This window comes from Pseudonaja textilis, chromosome 4, assembly GCF_049901715.1.
Source record: "Pseudonaja textilis isolate UNSWEBS1 chromosome 4, rPseTex1.2, whole genome shotgun sequence".
Lineage (NCBI taxonomy): Eukaryota > Metazoa > Chordata > Lepidosauria > Squamata > Elapidae > Pseudonaja > Pseudonaja textilis.
Window position 1 is genome coordinate 93,750,623 of NC_141993.1, and position 19,346 is coordinate 93,769,968.

The 19,346-nt window shown below is 54.9% G+C and overlaps 1 protein-coding gene across 20 annotated transcripts in view; it reads left to right on the forward strand.

The window, feature by feature from the left end:
* Positions 1 to 19,346, forward strand: part of DLG1 (discs large MAGUK scaffold protein 1) — a 63,991-nt gene that overhangs the window by 18,679 nt on the left and 25,966 nt on the right. For 4 of the 20 annotated variants that reach the window (XM_026722250.2, XM_026722252.2, XM_026722256.2 and 1 more), the window contains exons 5-10: positions 4,431 to 4,544; positions 8,594 to 8,647; positions 13,339 to 13,389; positions 14,087 to 14,211; positions 16,868 to 17,037; positions 17,269 to 17,408. In XM_026722250.2, the coding sequence (XP_026578035.1) occupies positions 4,431 to 4,544; positions 8,594 to 8,647; positions 13,339 to 13,389; positions 14,087 to 14,211; positions 16,868 to 17,037; positions 17,269 to 17,408 (654 nt within the window). The remainder of the gene's footprint in view (positions 1 to 4,430; positions 4,545 to 8,593; positions 8,648 to 13,338; positions 13,390 to 14,086; positions 14,212 to 16,867; positions 17,038 to 17,268; positions 17,409 to 19,346) is intronic. The other 16 variants (XM_026722251.2, XM_026722253.2, XM_026722257.2 and 13 more) reach the window with 5 other exon arrangements.

The window sequence follows — 19,346 nt, forward strand, 5'->3', positions numbered from 1 at the left end:
CAGGTTCCCCTTGGAGTCTCACCTGGGCCTGACTCCTTGGGGGACGCTTGGTCCAACCTTGGGGTGCAATGGGCTGTGGTGCCTTCTGGCTAGAGGCCCCAGGGCCCCCAAAAGGCATGTTCTTCTGTACCGCTATATTTCTGGCGTGACTTCTGGCATAAGAAACAACCTATAATCTCCCATGGTAAATCGAGGTTTAGCCGCCAATTCAAACTGCGCCCTGCTGTATTAATAACAGATCAGAGCATCGGTGCCTCCTGCCCTAGGGAGAGGCAGCCTCGACCAGCCGGGGGAGCATCGTCCTCACCAGGCCAGAGCGAGACGTGACTCGGGCAAAGTGGTTTCCAGGGGGACCCTCAGTGCAGTGGGGCCACAGCCAAGAAGATCTCCTGGCCTTGGCCCGCCAACCCCACCCGAGGATGGAGGCGCCAAAAGTTTCCCCTGTAATGAATGTGGGTTGAGTCCAGCTGCAGCTTTCTAGAATTGGAAATCGGGGCCTCTCTGAATGGCACTAAAATCCTTCTGGCAGGAGTGCAGGGTGCGCAACAATGAACGTTCTTGGCAACTAGTGCTAGCTGAGCAAAGGAGGACGGCAGTCCATCCCGGTTGTGGTTCCCTGTGGTCTTCTAGGGCCGTGGCCCCCAACCTTTTTTGTGCCACGGCCCGGTACCGGCATCACAAAATGATCCGTGGCCCGGTACCGGCATCAGCATGCATGACAAGGCAAGGCGAACTGAGCGACCGGACAGCCAGCCGTCCCTCGCTTCTCCCTGCCACCTTCAACTCCTCCTTTGTACCTTTGTCGATGGGCTTTGGGACGACCTTGGGACGGTCGCTCGGCTCGCCTTGCCTTGGGTGCTGAAAGAATCCTCGTGCCTTAGTTTCGTTCGAAGCCGCCCCCCCCCCGCCCCTCCCCCCCGATGAAACTAAGGCACGAGGATTCCTTCAGGACCCAAACGCCGCTTTCCAACCGGAAAAGCTCACCCGGAAGCACTTTCTCATCGAAACAAGATGGCGGCACCCAGCAAACCAGCGGCCCGGTTGAAAATGTTCCACGGACTGGTACCGGTCTGGGGCCCGGTGGTTGGGGACCCCTGTTCTAGGGGACTTGGCATGGAGTCCAAGTGAACCTGAGGGGATCAGTTGCGGTTGTGAGATGCTATGGTCCCTGGCAGGGCTGCAGGTGGGGTACCAGCCACAGGGCAGCCCCAAAGGCTATTTTGGCCATGGGCAAATGCAGACCATCCAGAAGCAGCTGTGAGTTCAAGGGGGCCACCCCATCACTGCGCCCCGTTAATCTCGTTGGGTAGTGAAAGCTCTGCAGGCCAAGGGGGCACCGAGGACTCCCATATGTAAGAGCCCTGCCCGGAGGGTGACAGGGTTGGAGTTACGGCCTCTGTATTTGGGGAGAGAGACCGTTCTGCCACGATGGAGAAGCCACATTTCCTGAGCCCATCAGGTAGCGAGGGGACCAGAGGAACCTTCTCACCCCTCTCTTGCATTAGCCCCGTTGGGCAGGGAACCTTCTCAGGGACAGAAGGTGGACTGGCAGGTCCAGGGAGAGGCCTTCGCTGCCTTTGCCTTTCTCTTCCTCCGGCCTTCCCCAGGGTTGGGGGGACCTAGCTCTGCCAACGGGCATGGGGCTCACTGAGCAGCGGGCCTCCCTGAGGGGTGAAAGATATTGGGGGGACATGCTTGTACACTTGAATATCTTGCCAGTGCCACAGGATGAGTTCATGACGCCAGGACAGGAAGCGGAACCGGCCAATTAGGATTCGTTGGGGTGAACCCCTAACATGGACGTGAAAACTTCCTGCTTTCGCCCATTCCTTCGCTCATCGAATGGAGATGAAGTGCACATGAGGTGTCTCAGGGTGGGGAAGGCCATGGAGGGGGGCTCCCGAGTGACGAAAAGGGCACCTGCTTAAGACCACCCAGGGCCTCATGCTCCCCACGATGGCTTCCCCCTGCCCCCCATCCTGCCGCACCGGGTCACTTCCTTTGCCAAGATCCAGGGAGCGTCTTTCGCTCCAGCCTCTCTGCCGGGCAAGATCACAGCCTTCAGAAGCTCCCCGTCCCGGTGAGTGTGGGCCATGATCTCACACAACGCCAGGCACCTGTTCCCTGCCAAAGCAGAGGGGTGCCCGAAGTCCTGCAAGATTGTGGCCTCCGGAAGCTTCCAGTTTTGGCGCGCAAAACATTTGCATGCTCAAGGGAGGCTTTGGGGCAGTGAAATCTGCTTGCAAACACTTGGGCAAAGCCTATGCCGGCATGGACAGAGCCCGGGAGGGATGCGCTGGCAGAGGCTCTTTGGAAAGACGACCGGAGCCTGTAGGGACACAATCTCCGTGCAGGCTTCGGCTAGGAAACCGCAAGCGGAGGGAAGGCCTGAAGCACTGAAGCCTTCCCTCCATTTGCAAAGCCTTTTGCCACGCATCTGGTCCAGGCCTCAGTTCGCAGGGAACAGAGGCCTAAAGTGCCGTGAGATCACTAGCATGGGATCTCACACTGCTGATCCCGTGTGATCTCACGGTACTTTAGGCCTCCCTTCCCTGCCAATGCACTGAAGGCCTGAAGCAACGAAGCAGGCAGGAGGCAGCTTGCTAGATCTTCCCACGGTCAGTGAATCTCCACAGGGCGAGTGCTGGCCGGGGGGTGGGGGGCAGAGCGGAGGGGATGGGCCAGGCGAATGTTGCAGTGCCTCTGTGGTCATTCGTAAGGGTGAACGACTGGCGTGGCGCTGCAACATTTGTAACCTCTGGATCATGTCGTAAGTACTGCTATGTCACAATTTCAAATGGTCATTAAGTGAGCTGTTGTAACTCGAGAATTACCTGTATTGTTTACGTACCAAAAGGAGAATAAAACATCTAGAGAAAATCCTTAACGAACGTTAAGGGGCTGTACGATTGCAAGAGACCTTGTGCTGGAACCGTGTCAAGGTTTTAAGGCTGCTGAGCTGGGATCTAACTTCCATGGCACGGCACGGCGTCCACTTGTTTCTCTGGGAGGCCCGTTGAGTGCCAGGCCAGAGCTGGCAGATTCCCGTTCTTCCATTGGGAGGGGATGCCCAGAGGAACCTCATCTCACCGTTTTGTAATTTTCTTTATAGTTCCGAGTTGCAGATTGTGGCAGGAGGAATTAATGATGATTTAAATAATACGGTTCTTCTGAATGAGCAGTGACCAAGTTGATTACCTAGCTGTGCTTCCCTTCTTCAGGAAATAAAGCCCTGTTCAGCCTATGGAAACGGGTCCGGTCGGTCACGGAGGCTGCCGTGGCAGTGCTGGTGGGGCCATGGGAAGAGGGGCTCCTGAGTTCCGGGGGGGGGCTGGCCCGGGCCCCACATTGCCGCCTTATGAACGGCATGGATCAGCAGTCCCCAACCTTCCTGGCTCGGCAGACCGGCAGAGGCGAGGGGAGGGGGGCGGGGGAGGGGATGATTTTGCCCAGCGTACTCACCACGTCCACAAATGCAGCTCCGCACGTGGTGCTCGCCCACCATTTCCGTGGCCCAGTTCCAGCCGGGTTGCCACCGGGCCCACGGGTTGGGGGCACCTGGCCTAGATTACCAGTAACACAAAACCAGGGAAATGTGGGCGGAGTTTAACATTTGCCCTAAGTGAACAAGACGGGCAGGCAGCGCTATAGTCGCTTGTATCGGAAGGGGGGGAAAGGAGGCGGAAACCTGGTTTGGCGGGGGTTCCTGTGAATGGGTGTCCACAAACCACACGAGGTCTCAGTGTGTGAAGATGCGCCTGCTGACAGGCCTGGGATCCATTCACAAGGGCACAGGATCCCCTCGCCTGTCCAGCTCAGACCTTGTCTGGAAGGCCGGGTCTGGTCCTGGACGCTGGTGCATCTTTCTGAGGAGGCCGGGTGGAGGACCCTGGACCAAGCAGGCTTGTGGGGGTGGTGAGAGTGCGGTCTTCAGAGACCCCAAAGCTGAGAGCACGGGGGGGGGGGGGGGTTCTCTGTCGCCCTGAGGGCTTAGGGCCTAAGGCCAGTTGGGTGAAGTGGCAAGTCAGCCTCTAGGAAGAATTTCTTTTTGCTAGGAACTGCCAACAGGGTTGCTTCTGGGGTAGCAGGTCTCCATTTATGTGTCCCCCGCTCCCCAACATTGACTGGTCTTGCCTGGGGCAGGAGTGTGTGTGTGTGTGGGGGGGGGCATTCCAACCCTGTCACTCAAAGGGGCTGCTGCAATTTTCTGGAGCAAAAACCAGAAAGGCCCCTTTGTGGCTGAGCTGGGGTGCCCTGGGGGCTGTGTCCATTTTGGGGCGGTAATTTTATCCGTTTCATGGGCAGGGAGAGCCGGGCCTCTTTTGGGCAAAGGAGGGGCCTGGAAGGGGGCAACCGCCCACTCCGGGAGTTGGCATTTGGGGCGCATGCCTTGGGTCTCACCCTTGACTCGTTTTCATTGCTGCTTTTAGACACCAGAAGCTGCTCTTCCTCCTCCTCCTCTTCCTCCTCCTCCTCCTGTTGTTGTTGTCTCTGCTCTGCCAGTTCCTGCCGAGGCTTCACTCATCCCATCTTCCATCTCACAGGTTTTTATTCATTTAATGCCATTTGCCTGCTAATTGGTGGCGGGGGCTTCGTTTCTGTGGCTGCCTTGTAGGCTGCGCTCCTCAGCCTGGATGTTGCCGCGTTTCCGTGCTGTGCTAAAGGAGGAGCTGCGGAGAGGTGGGGGTTTGGGGTGGGCTCTTGTGCACCCGAAGCATCTAGCGCATAGGTGGTCCTTGACTTACGATCCCAATTGAGACCAGAATTTCTGTGGTTGAGCAAGTGGGTCACCGTTCTGCCATGGTTGTTAAGCGAATCACTGCAGCTGTTTAAGTGAACCACACGTGGCTGTTAAGGAATGTGGCTCCCCCCGTGGACTTTGCTGGCCGGAAGCTGGGATGCGGCAACTGTGGCAAATACATGCAGCTGTAATGCAAGCTACAGCCGTAAGCCCCCTTTTTTTCAGCGCCTTTGTAACTTTGAACAATCATTAAATGAATGGTTGTAAGTCGAGGACTGCCTGTATTCCGACTTCTAATGGGGGGGGGTAGAGAAAAGGTTCAAGGATGGACTGGAGCTCAGTGGCCCTTCCTGGGTTGCATTAACAGCTGGGTTCCCCCCCCCACACACACACACACCCCGACCTGAGCCCAGCTGGAGTCCTCTGGGTGGAGCCGTGGTTAGAGGGTGGGGGTGGTCAGACTCTGCTTGGGGCGGCAGCTTCCTGCTTTGCACCTGCGCATCCCTGGGGGCGTGCTAGCACCTCCAGCCTTTGGAGGCCGCTTCTACTCCAGTCCGGCCCTCCTGCCCCGCCACCTTCCCTCCCGCTCAGCCTCCCAGGGGCTGCATCGGCTCCTCGCGTGGGCCTGAGTGCTTTTCGTGCGCTTTTCCATGGTCCACGTTAAAAACAATGGCTTCTGAAATAGGGCTTGCAATGGTTGCTTGATTGACGTATATATTTTGTTATGTTTTCTAAGCACAACCGGGTGTGGGGTTGATAAAGGCTGTGAACCATCTAAAATAAATGTGGGTTGCTTTTAGGCAGAGATCAGTGGGCAGGAGGCTCATCTTGGGTTTGTCACCAGGGCTCGGCCTTCCTGGCCAGGTGGGAATTGGGGCAGCGGGCAGGTAGACCCTCCTCAAGGTAGGCTTCTCTTGCACCCATGTGCCAGAAAGGTGCCCCAACGCAGCCTTGTGTTAATGTGGGTCCCGCCTGGAGGGACAGAGACGGATGGGTGGCCCCCCTGCTCAGAGGGTTTTCAGGCCTCGGCCCCCAGAGCGGCAGGTGATGCAGCGTTGGCCGAGGCAGCCGGTGCCTTGCAAGAAAGGGAGGCGGCTCAAGCAGCTTCCCACGGGGTAGGGTGGGGCAGGAGTCCTGAAGGCACATTTTAAGGTGCGTCATTTCAAGAAAGTCCAGTTGCCTCCTGAAAAAGTACCATGACCTGGAAGGCTGAGAATCCCCATAGACTTCTTGCTTTGATTCCTTCTTCGACATCAGCCACCGACTTGCTTCTTGGCCTCTGGTACACACACGTTCCTCCTGTGTATGCGCTCTGCTTGCTGCCTCTGTGACCTGTTTCACACATCCCTCTGTTGATTGGGCATGACAGGGCCACTGTAGTACTTGCACTGGTTTGACAGTGAGCTGCTATATTTCCGCTGTAGTCAGTTTGCACACCAAAGGTGGCCCGTGTACACCTGCAGACCAGTCAGTCAGCTGCAGCAGAGTGGGTGCTGGCATTGATTAAAGGCATTTTTCTTGCACATAGAGAAAAATCTCCCGGCGCATCCTTGTCTGCACGCCTCAACAATCTTTTGCACACCGGCTCTCCTCTCCTGAATGTCACTTGAACCCAAGACTGTCTGGATTATCATTTCACTGAAAGCGTACCACGCTGAGCGCTGAATGGCTGGCAAAACAACAGTTACTTCAGCCTTCTTTTGCAGTCTGGCTTTCTTCAGCTGGAACAATACATACTGCAGGCTTTCAATCCAGGGATGTTTAACGTTGATGTAGATGCATTCTATTTCACCCTTCTTACAGAGCTCATCAAATTCTTGATCTAGGGACTCCATAATTTTTTCCTGGGCTCTCTTGACTTTATTGTGGTCAACTTCAAGTCTCTTGTCTTCTTTGGTCATCAAGCCAGCATCTACGAAGGCGGCTGTGGTAATGGCAACAGTGGCACGTAGACCAACACTGTACCTTATGCTCTGCATAGCGGCATTTGTTATTTCTAATCTATGGTATTCTGTCTTTTCTTTTGAAGTAGAGGGCCCGTGGGTTTGGTCTAAAGCTTCCTCATAACTTCCATCACATTCCTCTCCATCTTCATCATCCATCGTCTGTCCTTCATTTTCATCCTAAGAGATTATTACTTCATTTGTCAGTATCGAAATGTCTGGAATGCTTCTCTGCTTATATTTCTTTAGCGAACCTTTGTCTCTCATTGTCTTGCCGCTTCTGCCTTTTGAATAATCATTTCTGCTCAGGCACATCTGGCAAACTGATCTGGTGTGATCCAAAAGAACCCATCCTGTCTCTCTGACCTTTCACAAAAGCAATGGTACCTTCGTCTCTTTAGGACTTAAGGTGAGCTTCCTTTTTGCAGCCAGCAGGGCAGCCCGATTCAGCACGCAGAACCATTTGACACTTGCAGTTGAGGATGTCAAACAGGTTGTCAAATTTCACAGCGAAAGTCTCTTTTGCATCTAGCTTTCTTCTACCAAGAGATCTGTTTTTGGCTTGATCCCAGCTCTCTTGGATCTTTTTCATGATTGTCACTGGTGAATTTACAACTGGGGTCACAAAGAACTGTTTCTTGTTCCCACTTTTCAGGCACTTTTGGATATATGCCTCTTGCAAGACTGGCTGCTGGGTAGTTTCTAGCGTCATCACTTCTTTGTTCTCTTAACAGTAGGCCATGCCTGAGAAGGTCTCGCAGTGTTAGAAGTTCAGAAGGCAAGAAATCTCTGCCAGACCCAGTTAGGTTGCAGATACGAGTGAATGTTCCCAGTCTTTTTCTTTTTTAAGATGCCATTACATATCAGTTATCACACTCACAGGAAACGAGGCCAGCAGTATTAACACTGTCAGACAGAATAACGTTTAACAAAAAGAGAAAGACAGCTGAACCTATGGAATGAAACAAACAAAATGTTACAAAATTATGATATTTATGTAGTTATTTACCAAGCACATCTAAATTATATTAAAGTAACAGAAATATCTTTACAATCCCCAAGGTGTGTCACAACTTTTGAGCATCCCTAACGTTTGGAAACGGAAAGTTGAAAAACTTGACACGCACTAGAAGCCACCCTGTACCTCTACACGCAGAGCCGGCTTAGAGAAAGGCTGGGGCGTCTCTGCAGGGCTTGGGATGCTGTAGTCCATGGGGGAACTGGCGGGTTAGGGAAAGGGGTCGAAGGTAACACGGCCCCAATCCGTCCTGCTTTAGTCATGCCCCGCCTAAGGACTCTGTGTGGTTTTGCCCTTGAAGAGAGGCAGAAGAACCTCCTGGGTGTGCCGTAGCCCTCTTCACCCCAAAAGCCTGCCTGGTTGGGGAGGCTCCTGCAGGGGGTCTCCTTCCGAGCAAATGGCTCGGAGCCATGGGCCCAGGCCGGACCCAGGCAGAGTTGGAGCCTTCGGCAGGGGGGCGGATGAGGGGCTCGCCTCTCCTCCAAGGAGCCTTCCTCCATGAGGATTCTGTGAAGAGGCCCAGCCGAGGGTCTTGTGGGGGGGGGGGGGGAGGCATAGTTAGCCATGCCTGCTGGGACTTGGGGGGCAAGTTGGGTATGACCTGAACTTGGTGGTGCTTTCTGACTTTCAGCACCCTAAATAAAATGTTACAAAGTTGCTCTGAAATCCTTTTTTATTTTACTTTGGGCAGAGATTCCTGTGCCGGGGTTGGGGTGGGGGTGAGGAGGGCAGTGGGGTGGGGCTGCATGGCTGACCAGCGCAGGAGCTTCAGACGGAAGAACCGCAGCAGCAGCAGCAGCGAGAGGGCCCAGGAACTGAGCGGGATACAATTGGGGAGGGCGTGAAGGGCCAGACTTTTTTTCATCTGACTTTTGCATTTTTAATTTCAAGGCAAACCCCCCACCAGTCGTGGTAAACACGGAAACTCCGGAGACACCGACATACGTAAGTTTCTCTCCCTGCCTGAACGCTGGAATCCTTCTGAGCTCTCTGGGTCTGGTGTCACCGCAGTTAAAGAGGGTAGAGATAAGCCAGGATAATGGCGGCACCAGAGAGGGAAGGGGCGCTTGGCCTTTGCCCTGGTCTGTAGGTCTCCCATGAAGACTTGGGGAAGCGAGGTTGGTGGGCGTGGAAGGTTAGGGTCAAACTTCCGCAGGGCGTCCTTGTTCAGCGTCAACAGGAAACCTCTGGCTAACATCACCCATGAGATCAGCGTTTGGCATCATCAGGGTGCTGAGAGGAGTCGGATATGAAGCTCAATGTGCTGGGTTGCGCAGTTGAAGCTGGCAGCGTCCGGTCGTAGACTCTGGAGGCGATTCGGGTCTAGATGGGGCGGTTCCGCTCAGTCCCTGCAGCGTCCGGGACGTTTTCAGCTTTGGTCTTGGATGGAGGGTCTTAATGCGCAGTTTGGGGGAGCCATCCTGGACTCCCGGCTTCTGCCTGAAGGGCAGGTGGCGTCTGTGGCCAGAAGGGCCTTCCCTCTGGTGCACCAGTTGTGCTCTTCCCTCCACCCAGAAGCCCTTCACTGCCACCCGAGTACTTCACCGTTGCCTGGCTGTCCTTGGGGGTCACCCAGAGGCTGATGTGAGGGCAGGGATCCCAAGAAGGAGCCGGGAGGGCGAGACAAGAGCCAGCCCAGCCCAGAGTTGGATAGGAGGCCGAGGGTCAGGTGGCCTCTGCCTAGAAACTCCCAGGTGCCTCTGTTCAGGTGAGGGGCGTCAGGCTTTGGCCTGGCCGGATCCTGTCGGTTGGGTGTGAGCAGATAAAGAACTGACCGGATTGGGCTGGGCCTCTCAACTCAGCTGGTTCAAAATGGAGGCTATAGTGGGCAGGCGCCCCCCCTTCCCTTCCATTAAATGCTGCTGCCCGCTTGTAGGACTGAGCTTCCTTCTCTGCTGCAGCGCCCACCCTCCTTGCGTGGCCCCCGAGTTTCAGCCTTTCATTCAGCATCCCCTCAGGAAAGGGGTTGGCGGTGATGCCCGGAGCTACGGCAACTGCCACGCCCCAGGCGTCCCATGACCAGCGTTGCAGCTCCCACCCCCACCCACCCACTCCACCCCATCACTGCCACTGCTGGCTATACTGACCCCCAGAAGGGTGATGTTCTGACCCAGCCTTAGCAAGTAATGACAAGCCGCTTACTCACGAGTAAAAACAAACCCCCTTTCAACAGGGTAGGGACAGTCTTTTATTCGTGTGGATAAACAAAAAGCAAATGTAAGTAGTCCCAACAGACCTGGCCAAGAACTAGACCTTGCTTGCTGTATCCTAAAAGTGACCCACCAGCCTCTCCCAACCCCCTCCTATTTATTTCCCAGCCAGGGAGGGGCCGGCTGGCATCCATAGCTGCTCTTCCTTGAGAGCCAGGCGTATTGCCTCTCCCCTCCCCTCCTCTCCATGCACCCACTCATCTAGCACGGGGCCCCATCTGTTCCTCCCCCTCACTCCCTCAGCTCAAGCCCTGAAGGCAGCTGCCTCTCCACCTGGGGGAGGGTGGAAGGACGACTGGCTCTGCCTCTGATGCTGTTTCCTTAGCTGAGCCTCCGAAAGGCTCTGAAGCCGGCCCAGGCTCCCCCTCAGCCGCCGCCTCGCCTGACTCTGCTGCTAGCTCTGCTGGCAGCTGAGGGGCCATAACAGGTGAAGGCCGGCCAGAGCAGCAGAGGGTCAGGTGGCTGGCATGGCAGGGGAGCTGAAGAGGAAGCAGCCCCCACCTTCCCAAGGTTCCCTCGAGGCTGGGTGGGACCAGGCCGTAGTCGGACCTCTTGTCTAACAGTCGGTGGGATTCAGTTAACAAAGGCATCCCCATCGCCAAGGGATGTGCTCATCTGACTGAAGTCCTTTAAAAGGGCATCGCTTAGCGATGGGAATTCTGGTCCCAGCTCGAGGACTGCCTGCAGAACAGCCTCCCCCAGAGCCATCTGGCCCCAAAATCCGGGAATATCGAGCCCATCCGCCATGAAGCCATCCTGTGTCTCCTTCTGGGTAAAAGCTCGGGGATGTCATGTCCTTGAGGTGGATGCCCCCGGGGTTTATTGGCCCGTAGCCTGTCCCCGCACCCCATCTCCGGCGATCCCCGTTTGTGCTAGTTAGAGGCACCTTTGAGGTGAAGAGTTATTCTCTCCATCCGCAGCTCGGCTGCTGCTTCCGGGCCTTCACGCTGCCTAGGACTACAGGCCCTCCCTTGCACTCGGAGCCTGCCTTCTGACCACTCCTCGTGGCTCCTCTTCCTTTCTTCCTCAGGTGCCGGTCCGGTTTCTTTTCCCCTTTTGGCTGTGGGGAAAAGTCTGGGCCCACTTCCCCACTCTCGGCCCTCTTCCCGTGCCCTCCCTCTGAGGTCTCCCGGGGAGGGCCTGTGATGGAACATGCAGATCAAAGCCCCTCCTGCAAGGAAGGGGGAGCTTTTCAAGGGGTCCTGGATTTTGCCTCCCGGGACCACCGGCCCCTGTTTCTGCAGGAGGAATTGGGCCTGTGGGCTGCTTCGTTAGTCGCCTTTCTTTTCCAAGTAAAATCAATAAAGCTAAAGAACCCGACAAAATAAGAACAGGCCTCCTGGATCAGACCGAAGGCGGTTCTAGTTCAGCCTTCGATTTCTCCCGGTGAGCGACCGGAGGCCTCTGGGAACAATAGAAGTTGGAGGGCACTCAGGGGTCTTCCAGCTCAACCCCCTCCCTAGGATAGGAATCCTCAGGCCATCCCAAAGAGCTGTCCATTTCTTGGCTTGAAACCCTTCAGTCTGGAGACCCCCCCCCCCAACCTGCCTCACCCATGAGGCAAGCAGTTCCCCTGGTTCCCAGCTCAAACTCTGGGAAGAGCTCCTCTTCAGCTTGGGCGTCTGTGAAGAAGCTTCCCCTGTCGGGCTCTGCCTTCCTCTTGGGTGCTCCATGCCTTCACCTAGAGTCTCTCTCTCTCTCTCTCTCTCTCTTTTTCCCTGGGGGGCGGGGGGAGCGGGGCTTTTCTCTCCCAGCCCTTCCAGTCCCCTCTTCCTGGCACTATTCTGGGGCTGGGGTGCCCGGGGGCTTGTGGCAGTGGGGCCTGCAGTTCCCTCTGAGACCCTTGGCACCCCCCCCCTTCTCCATCAGCTTTTGTGGGATTTTCCCAAGTACCAGTGTCAATGCCCCCTTTTTAAAGTATGGGAACAGATTCCCTGCCCCCCCCCCCCCCAGCTCTCAGTAGTTCCCACCAGTTATGGCCAGTGATTTAGAGGTCACACCCACCAATTTCTTTTGCCCTCCGGGAGGTAAACCTGGGCAGCTTGGAGCAGAAGTGTCTTCACTCCCCTCTGTCGCCAGTGCAGCGGCTGTGTTCTTGTCCCCCTCGCCTGACGGTGCACTGGGAAAATCCAAATTCTTTGGAAATAATGTTTAAATCTTTTTGGGGTGGGGGTGGGGGTGTCAATCTCAGCAACTGTTTTGGGAAGTCCTAAAAGGTCTTTGTTCAAGCCGTAATACGCTTCCACCTACTTGTGTTGTAAACAGTGGGGTTTAACAGGGAACACCCAGAATCCTGTTCTGTTACAAAAAGCAGGGTCCCCCGAGCTCCCCCCGATTACCATCTCATTGATTGTTCGAAGCCAGGAGCTTCTCCAGCCTCTGCGTAATAAATGCCCACTCTCGAATGGGGTTTCTTGGCCCGATCATTTCCAGGACCGAGAATGGGGATCCCATTTGTTTTCTATTTCCTGTGGCAAATCTGGGGCCACCCCAAGGCTGGGTGCTGTGCACTGGGGCGTGGAAGGTACTCCTAGGGGCAGCTGGTCAGAGTATTGCAGCATAAATTCAGCGCCAGAAAAGTAAACACAGGTGGCTGAGGCTTCATTTAATTTGTTTGTAAACACATAAATTTTACAATACCAGTTGTAGATTTCTCCAACATGGAACAAACTCAAACAGAAGCAGACATTGCAGGTTCAGAGCAGAGCTCTAGTTCCCAGCAAGTAAGCAAGCAAGTTAGTTTCTCTTTCAATAGACAGACTCAGAGCTCAACATAGCTTCAGAGCTGCAGAGATTAATGTATAGAGCCACGCCTAGGCTACTTCTAGTCAGTTTCCAAACAGTCCTCATTGGCTGACTTAGTTGCTGTGCCTATTCATTGGCTGATCTTACCACCGTGTCTATTCCACTTCATGAATATACTCTGAGAGTAGGGAGAGCCTACTACAGACCGGGGTCAGTCCTCTAGGCACAACACTGGGGAGGGGCTGCTCTGCCTCTAAATCAGGGGGGGGTCAAACTCGATTTCATTGAGGGCCGCATCAGGGCTCTGTTTGGCCGGGGGGGGCAGGGGGCATGGCCAGCTCAACACCGCTCGTCTCAGGGATGCCTGTGGGGGCCCAAGGCCTCTGCCAGGGAAAGCGGGCTGCCAAGCTCTGTTTCGGGCTGCGATGGCCTCTTGCAAACCTCTGCCAGCAAAAACGGAGGTAGGGAGGGCCGTAAGCAGCCCCCTCCCCCCAGCTCCGATTTTGCCGGCAGAGGTACTGCGGGCTGGTCCTTTGCTGTTTCCAGGGCAGCCCCGCGGGCCAGATGGAAGCACCCCATGGGGCCCCCAGGCCTCGCGTTTGACTCCCCTTCTCTAACTCCTTGGCCGGAGGGGATGTTGTCGGCAACCTCCCCATTTGCATGTTTTGTGCGTTCGTTTAGGTCAACGGCACCGATGCGGAGTATGAATATGAAGAAATCACGCTGGAAAGGGTGAGTACCTGCTCTTCAATCCACCGAGTGAGTGAATTCATTCTGCTGTCAGTTAGAACTCCGCAGCCTCCACGGACGGGGAAGAAGCCGCATTCTTTCCCCCGTTTCTCCTCCTCAGTGGCTCCTGCCAGTCTTCCCTGCTCAGTGGCACCCGTGGCTCCATTCCACGGGTTCCAGGCTCAGGGTCTCTGACTTTCTTCACCTGGTTAATCTGGCCATGCCGAAGCCAGGGTGGGATCTTGGCCTAGGCTGGCAGGCTGTCGAGCAGCTCCTCTTGAATGGTGGTCGGTTCAAACCAGCCTGCGGGATTTAATGCCAAGGGAAGCTGTGCTCCCCATTTCCTGGCCAGCAAGTCCAATTCCCCGCCCCCTTTTTTTTAAGCAACCACCCCCAGGGTTTTATCAACCCTGGTTGTCACTTTTCCAGCCGCACTTCCACCGATTCAGCCTACCCAGCCAGGGCTTGTGAGTTCCTGGGGGAGGCTCTTTAGGCCTCCTCTCTTGATGAGGAAGCAGGCAGCTGCAGGGGGCAGAGCCGGCATGGCAGGGGGGGCCGGTTCTCTTGCCAGCCGAGGGGGGGCTCCCGAGGTGCGTGGTTTCTCCCCTCCCACCGGGACAGGGCCTTCCTTCCCCCCTTCAGGATAGGCCCCTCGGCCACCCTGGCGCTCCAGGCTGGTAACCGTGGGCTGCTTTTCCAGGGCAATTCGGGCCTGGGCTTCAGCATCGCAGGAGGCACGGACAACCCTCACGTGGAGGACGACTCTGGCGTGTTCATCACAAAGATCATCCCAGGAGGGGCGGCTGCCCAAGACGGGAGGCTGCGGTAGGTCTCTCTCTCCCCCCCCCCGGGGGGGCCTTCCTATCAGGTGTGCAGAACCTGCAAAGAACAGCTGGGTGGCTGTGGGGATGTGGCCTGCCTCAGTGGCACCTTGATTGCCCTTCCTCTCTCTCTCTGACGGGTTGTATTCATACAACGCATTAAGCCTGGTTATTGAATTAGCCCATTTTTCTGGATTTGCCCAGTAACTACTCTGTAATTACGCTGTAGAGGGTATCAGTTGGACCATAGACCCCAGAATCTGCTAGAGCAGTGGGTTCCCAAGCGTTTCTATACTCCACACCCCCAGAACGCTTCTGATATATTCTCACACCCCTTGAAAAAATAAATAATGATGTGCATATAATTATACACATATACTATAGTTTTATCAATCGGAGGCCAAGTTTTTGCCCCCCCAGCTGGGAACTCCTGCGCTAGAGCAACTCGAGGGGCTGGGCTGGGGCTGAGGGCTGGTTCTGGAAGCTTTCCGCAGTTGTTCTAGCCAGGCCGTCTCACGGCTCCATGGCTGTTATTGTCAGGAAGTTCTAAGTTGTTTGAGACCTTTTTTAGAAATTAAATCCGTTGGTCTTTGAGCTGCTGCTGTCGGTTTCAGGGCAACAGTTCCCCCCCCTCTCTCCCCCCTCCCTCCCTCTCCCTCTCTCTCCCCCTCCCTCCCTCTCTCTCCCCCTCCCCCCTCTCTCTCTCTCTCTCCTTTGTGAGAAGCTCACCTGCACAGAGACCCATGGGGGCTTCCGTTGTTGTGCGTAAGGAGTCTGGGAACCCTCCCAGCCGCCCTCCTCTGAGCCTGCTCTGCTTTCCTTGTCCTTCCGGGCAGGCAGCCCAGAACCCCAGCCCCCGTCTGGAAGCCTGGATGCAGTTCTCCTATTAAGGCAGCCCATGGCCAGTTAAACGCCTGCCTTGAATTGACCCCAGGGTGACTGTCCTCGAGCCAGTTCTCCTGGCCAGCTGCTGGTCATTGACAGGCCTGGGAAGCAGCAGCCCCTCCGTCCCTTTTCTGGCAATGTTGGGTAGCCCTGGGCTGAAGAGCGAGCCCGTGCTGTGGCCCCTGGGAGAGTGCAGAAGAACTGACGGCCTTTGGTCAGTCACTTGCAAAAAGAAAGCAGTTACTAGTCCCTGTGCACCTGTCTTTGGGGGGCAGCAGCTAAGTTTTCCAGCTCAAGAAGCCAGAAATCTTCCCATTGGAAATACAAAATTCTTTCTTTACAAGAATCTTTTTCCACTACCCATCAGTGGATTGGGGGGGTGTTCAGAACGAATACAGAAACCACCTGATAAAGAGGGAACTCAGTGGGTCAACTTGTTTTTGTAAATCATTTTTCCCCCGTGCAATATTGTTGTCAATGGATTAAACCTGCCTGGCTTTTCTCATTTTATTTTGTTTATTTCGGAATAGGGAAGCTTGGGAGCTTGGCTCCCTTTGAAAGGCTGTCTCGGTGGCTCTTTGACACCGACATTAAGTTTTTCAGTTATCTTGGTTGTTGGGGAAAAAAGACACGGAGGTCAGGCTGAGAGCGGTGGACGAAGGCTCTAAGAAAAGAGGTTGAAGCTTCTCCCCTTCGACAGCTGCAGGAGTTTCCTTTGCTGGGCCTTCCGTTGAGCAGTGGGTTGGACTAGAGAACCTCTGAGGTCCTTCCCAACTCTGATTCTTTCGGAAAGGGACACCAAACCCTGACGGCCCTTCAGAGACTCTTGCAGCGCTTGGCAGTCGTTTCTGTAGGGCGGGCTTATCCCTTGACTGGGTTGGGTTGGCTCAAGCGCATCTATGCAAGCAGAGGCCCCGTAGCTTCGTTGTGTGCTGGGGAAGATGCGATTGGCACGGGGCCCCCTTTCCTCTGCAGCAGGGCATGGAGGAGCAGTTGGGTGCCACCTCTGTCAAGCCCCTGGGGAACCGACCAGCAAACAAATGCATTGTCAGTGCAGGATAACAAGCTTATTGTGCATTTTGTGATTTAGAGAAGCACTACGATGAAGCCACAGGTGGGATGGAAGCAGGGCCGTTTTCCATGAGAGTCGAACTGGGTGGTCAGGGGTCCTTCTCGGCTCATGACTCCTGGCCGGGGGCTGCCAGGGCCTTTGCACAGCTTCATGTGGTGCGGTCTAAAGCAATTCAACCGCTGCGTTGATCTTTTCACCCAGTTACAGTTCTTACTGGTGCTCTATATTCCAAGAAATGTCTCACTGTGAAACGAGGCAACATTCACACCTGGAGCAGATCTTAAAAGTTGTTTAGTCTATGCTGATGTCTACAGGAAGTGCCCTGTCGTGGCCATTAGGCTTGGTTCATAAATTTTCTTTTGTTCCTTGTCTTCCCTCTTCCCCACGGACTGGGAGCGGGAGCCCCAAAAGGGGAGACAGCGGTGGAAGGAAGCGGGCAGCTTTAGCTGAGCATGGGGGGGCAGTCCTGGGAGGACGCAGGCAGGGGTCACCCCAGCTGGACCAGGGAGGCAGTCTGGCTGCACACAGGGCAAGCAGCCTTCCTCCAGAGAGGGAGGGGGAAGGCAAGGGGGGGCTGCTTTGCTCCGTGTTCGATCGGCCCCCAGTCAGAGCATTCGGATCTGCGCCTGGGAGACCTGTGCTCCCCTCCTTCCCCCACCCCCACTAGTGCTGAATCTTGGAAGGCTCCCCTCTCCCCGTGCAGGGTGAATGACTGCATTTTGCGTGTGAACGAGGTGGACGTCCACGATGTGACCCACGGCAAAGCTGTGGAAGCCTTGAAGGAGGCGGGCTCCATGGTCCGCCTGTCTGTCAAGAGGAGGAGGCAAACCACGGAAAGGATGGTGGACATAAAGCTGGTGAAAGGGCCCAAAGGTTTGTCATCCGCTCCGGGTGATTTCCCCCCACCCCACCCCAGCAAAGAGGGTCTCCCCTTCCCCACCCTGCAGAGAGCGCCCTTTCCTGGGGGCGGGGGTCCCAGTGGGCCCCTGGCCAAGTCCCTGCTTGAGCATGAACGAGGCAGGGCTGTTGGGGGTCCCAGGGAGGGTCCTGAGTCACTGCCCCATTGTTTGTGTGGGGAGGCTGACGACCTTCGCTCCCCTGAAGCAGGTCTCGGGTTCAGCATCGCTGGGGGGGTCGGCAACCAGCACATCCCCGGAGACAACAGCATCTACGTCACCAAGATCATCGAAGGCGGAGCTGCACATAAGGACGGGCGGCTACAGATCGGAGACAAGCTGATGGCTGTGAGTTTAGATCTGTTCTGGCTTTTTCCACCCTTCCTTTGGGAGGTTCTCTTTTAGCCTTGCTAGGACACTCGGGGGCTCCGAGGAGGAGGAGGCTGGGGTGAAGGCTGGCAGGTTAGTTGCCTGTTAGGAATGAATAGTCACCTAACAGTTGGATTGGCAATATATAAACCAGGATAGTCATTTAATACTGTTGCATCTTTAAGAGAATGTTGTAATTGTGATTGGCTGAGGTTCCTCCAACGGCCATAAGATGGAGCCAGAAACCTGGTTTGTTTGGGGGTTTTTGCATTTCCTTTTGCCTATTCTGCTTGAATTGCTGTGAGTCTTGCAACTGTTAGCAAACTCCGTTTACTGAACTTTGTTTATGATACTGGTAAAGAAAAGGACTTCATTTTTGGATTATCTCTGGACTGATTATTTTGAATACTAACTGCTTTAACCGTGTATGATTTGGACTGTTTGTTGGACTTTGTTTCCCCGTTTACAGGAAGTAAACCTTACATTTTACTATTCAGTGTATCTGTGTGCTGGTTGTGTGAAGGGTCTTACCACGTGACCTCCCTGACACTTGGAGAGAGGCATTCCTGATAACATTTATCTAGGCTGTTGCAAAAGGCTGTGTTTTTTATGGCTGATTTTAAGTGGGTGCAGCTGTCGCATCCATGAGAAGGCCAGTTGGAATACCAAGTAGAGCAGGTCAAAAGCGCCCTCAGCCAGTAACCAAGGCCTCCCCAGTTAATGCCCAATCCAGAACTCCCGGATTCCATGTTTCACCATTCCAGGCGTGCACTCCTTCCCCCGAGAGGCTGTTCTCCTCCCCCCGCGTTCTGTCTTTGGCCTTGCCTCCTTCCTCTGTTCCTGAATCACCCCTCCCACTTGCATTTGAAGACTTGGAAGCCCCCCCCACACACACACACACAAGCACAAGCCATTCTAGGTGAGGGGCAGAGCTGAGAGTCACCAGCCTCTTGATGCTCTTTCAGTTCCATTGCGTCTATCGTTTTCTGGGGTGGTTTCATAGGATTTTAGGGTTAGAGGGGATTATTTAGGCCCTTGTGCTCGTACACAAATGCATAGCTGGTCGCCTGTCCTGCCCTTCTCATCGCTGCTTCCAGTTTGATGTCAGGCCCTGTGCTTGAGACGAACGCAATCAAGACAAAACCAAGTGGAATAATTAGTTTCTATAGTTTGGAAATCGCGCCTCTGTTGTTGCATTCTAAAGCTGCGTTTGCCTTTTCCGCAATTTCACGACACGGCTGACTCACTCTCAGTTCTCAGGAGGCTGCCGTGTACCAAGGTTTTTTTCACTGCTTCCTATATTTATGGATTTGATTTTGTTTGCTGGGAAACGTTGGGTTGGTCTTTTACACCGACTTCTCTGAGCAGGGACAGGTCAGCGCCCATCTTAGCCCAGATGACGTTGGTCTTCCAGCCGGGAGCCAGAGACGTACCCCTCCCCCACCTTTCTTCCGCAAGGGGAGTCCGGAGGCCCCCAGCTCCCAGTCTGGGGGTAACAGTGAACCCTCAAAATCATGGAGCCTTTGGAGTCCCCTTTTCAAGCCACCCAAGTTAGTCTTTATCGCTGTGTCTTTTGCATTGCATTTAAAGGTAGTCCTTGCTTATTGACCCCTTGATCAAGGACCAGAGTTACAGTAGTGCTGAAAAAAATGCCTTTACGGCCAACTTGCATCCATTTGCGACATCTAAGCCTCCCTCTGTCACACGGTCACTGTTACAGTCGGTCTGCATTGTCTTGTGCCCGACCTGTGGTGTTTTCATTCTGCCCCCATTGCAAACCAGGCAGATCGGAGAGGAAGAGAGTTAAGAGCCACGTAATTACACTGGCAGCCTGGGGGTAGATACTGTGGGCACAGGATGCACACACAGCTTACCTTGCTATCTTGAAATCTCCCCCGTCCCACCTTTGCTCTGTAA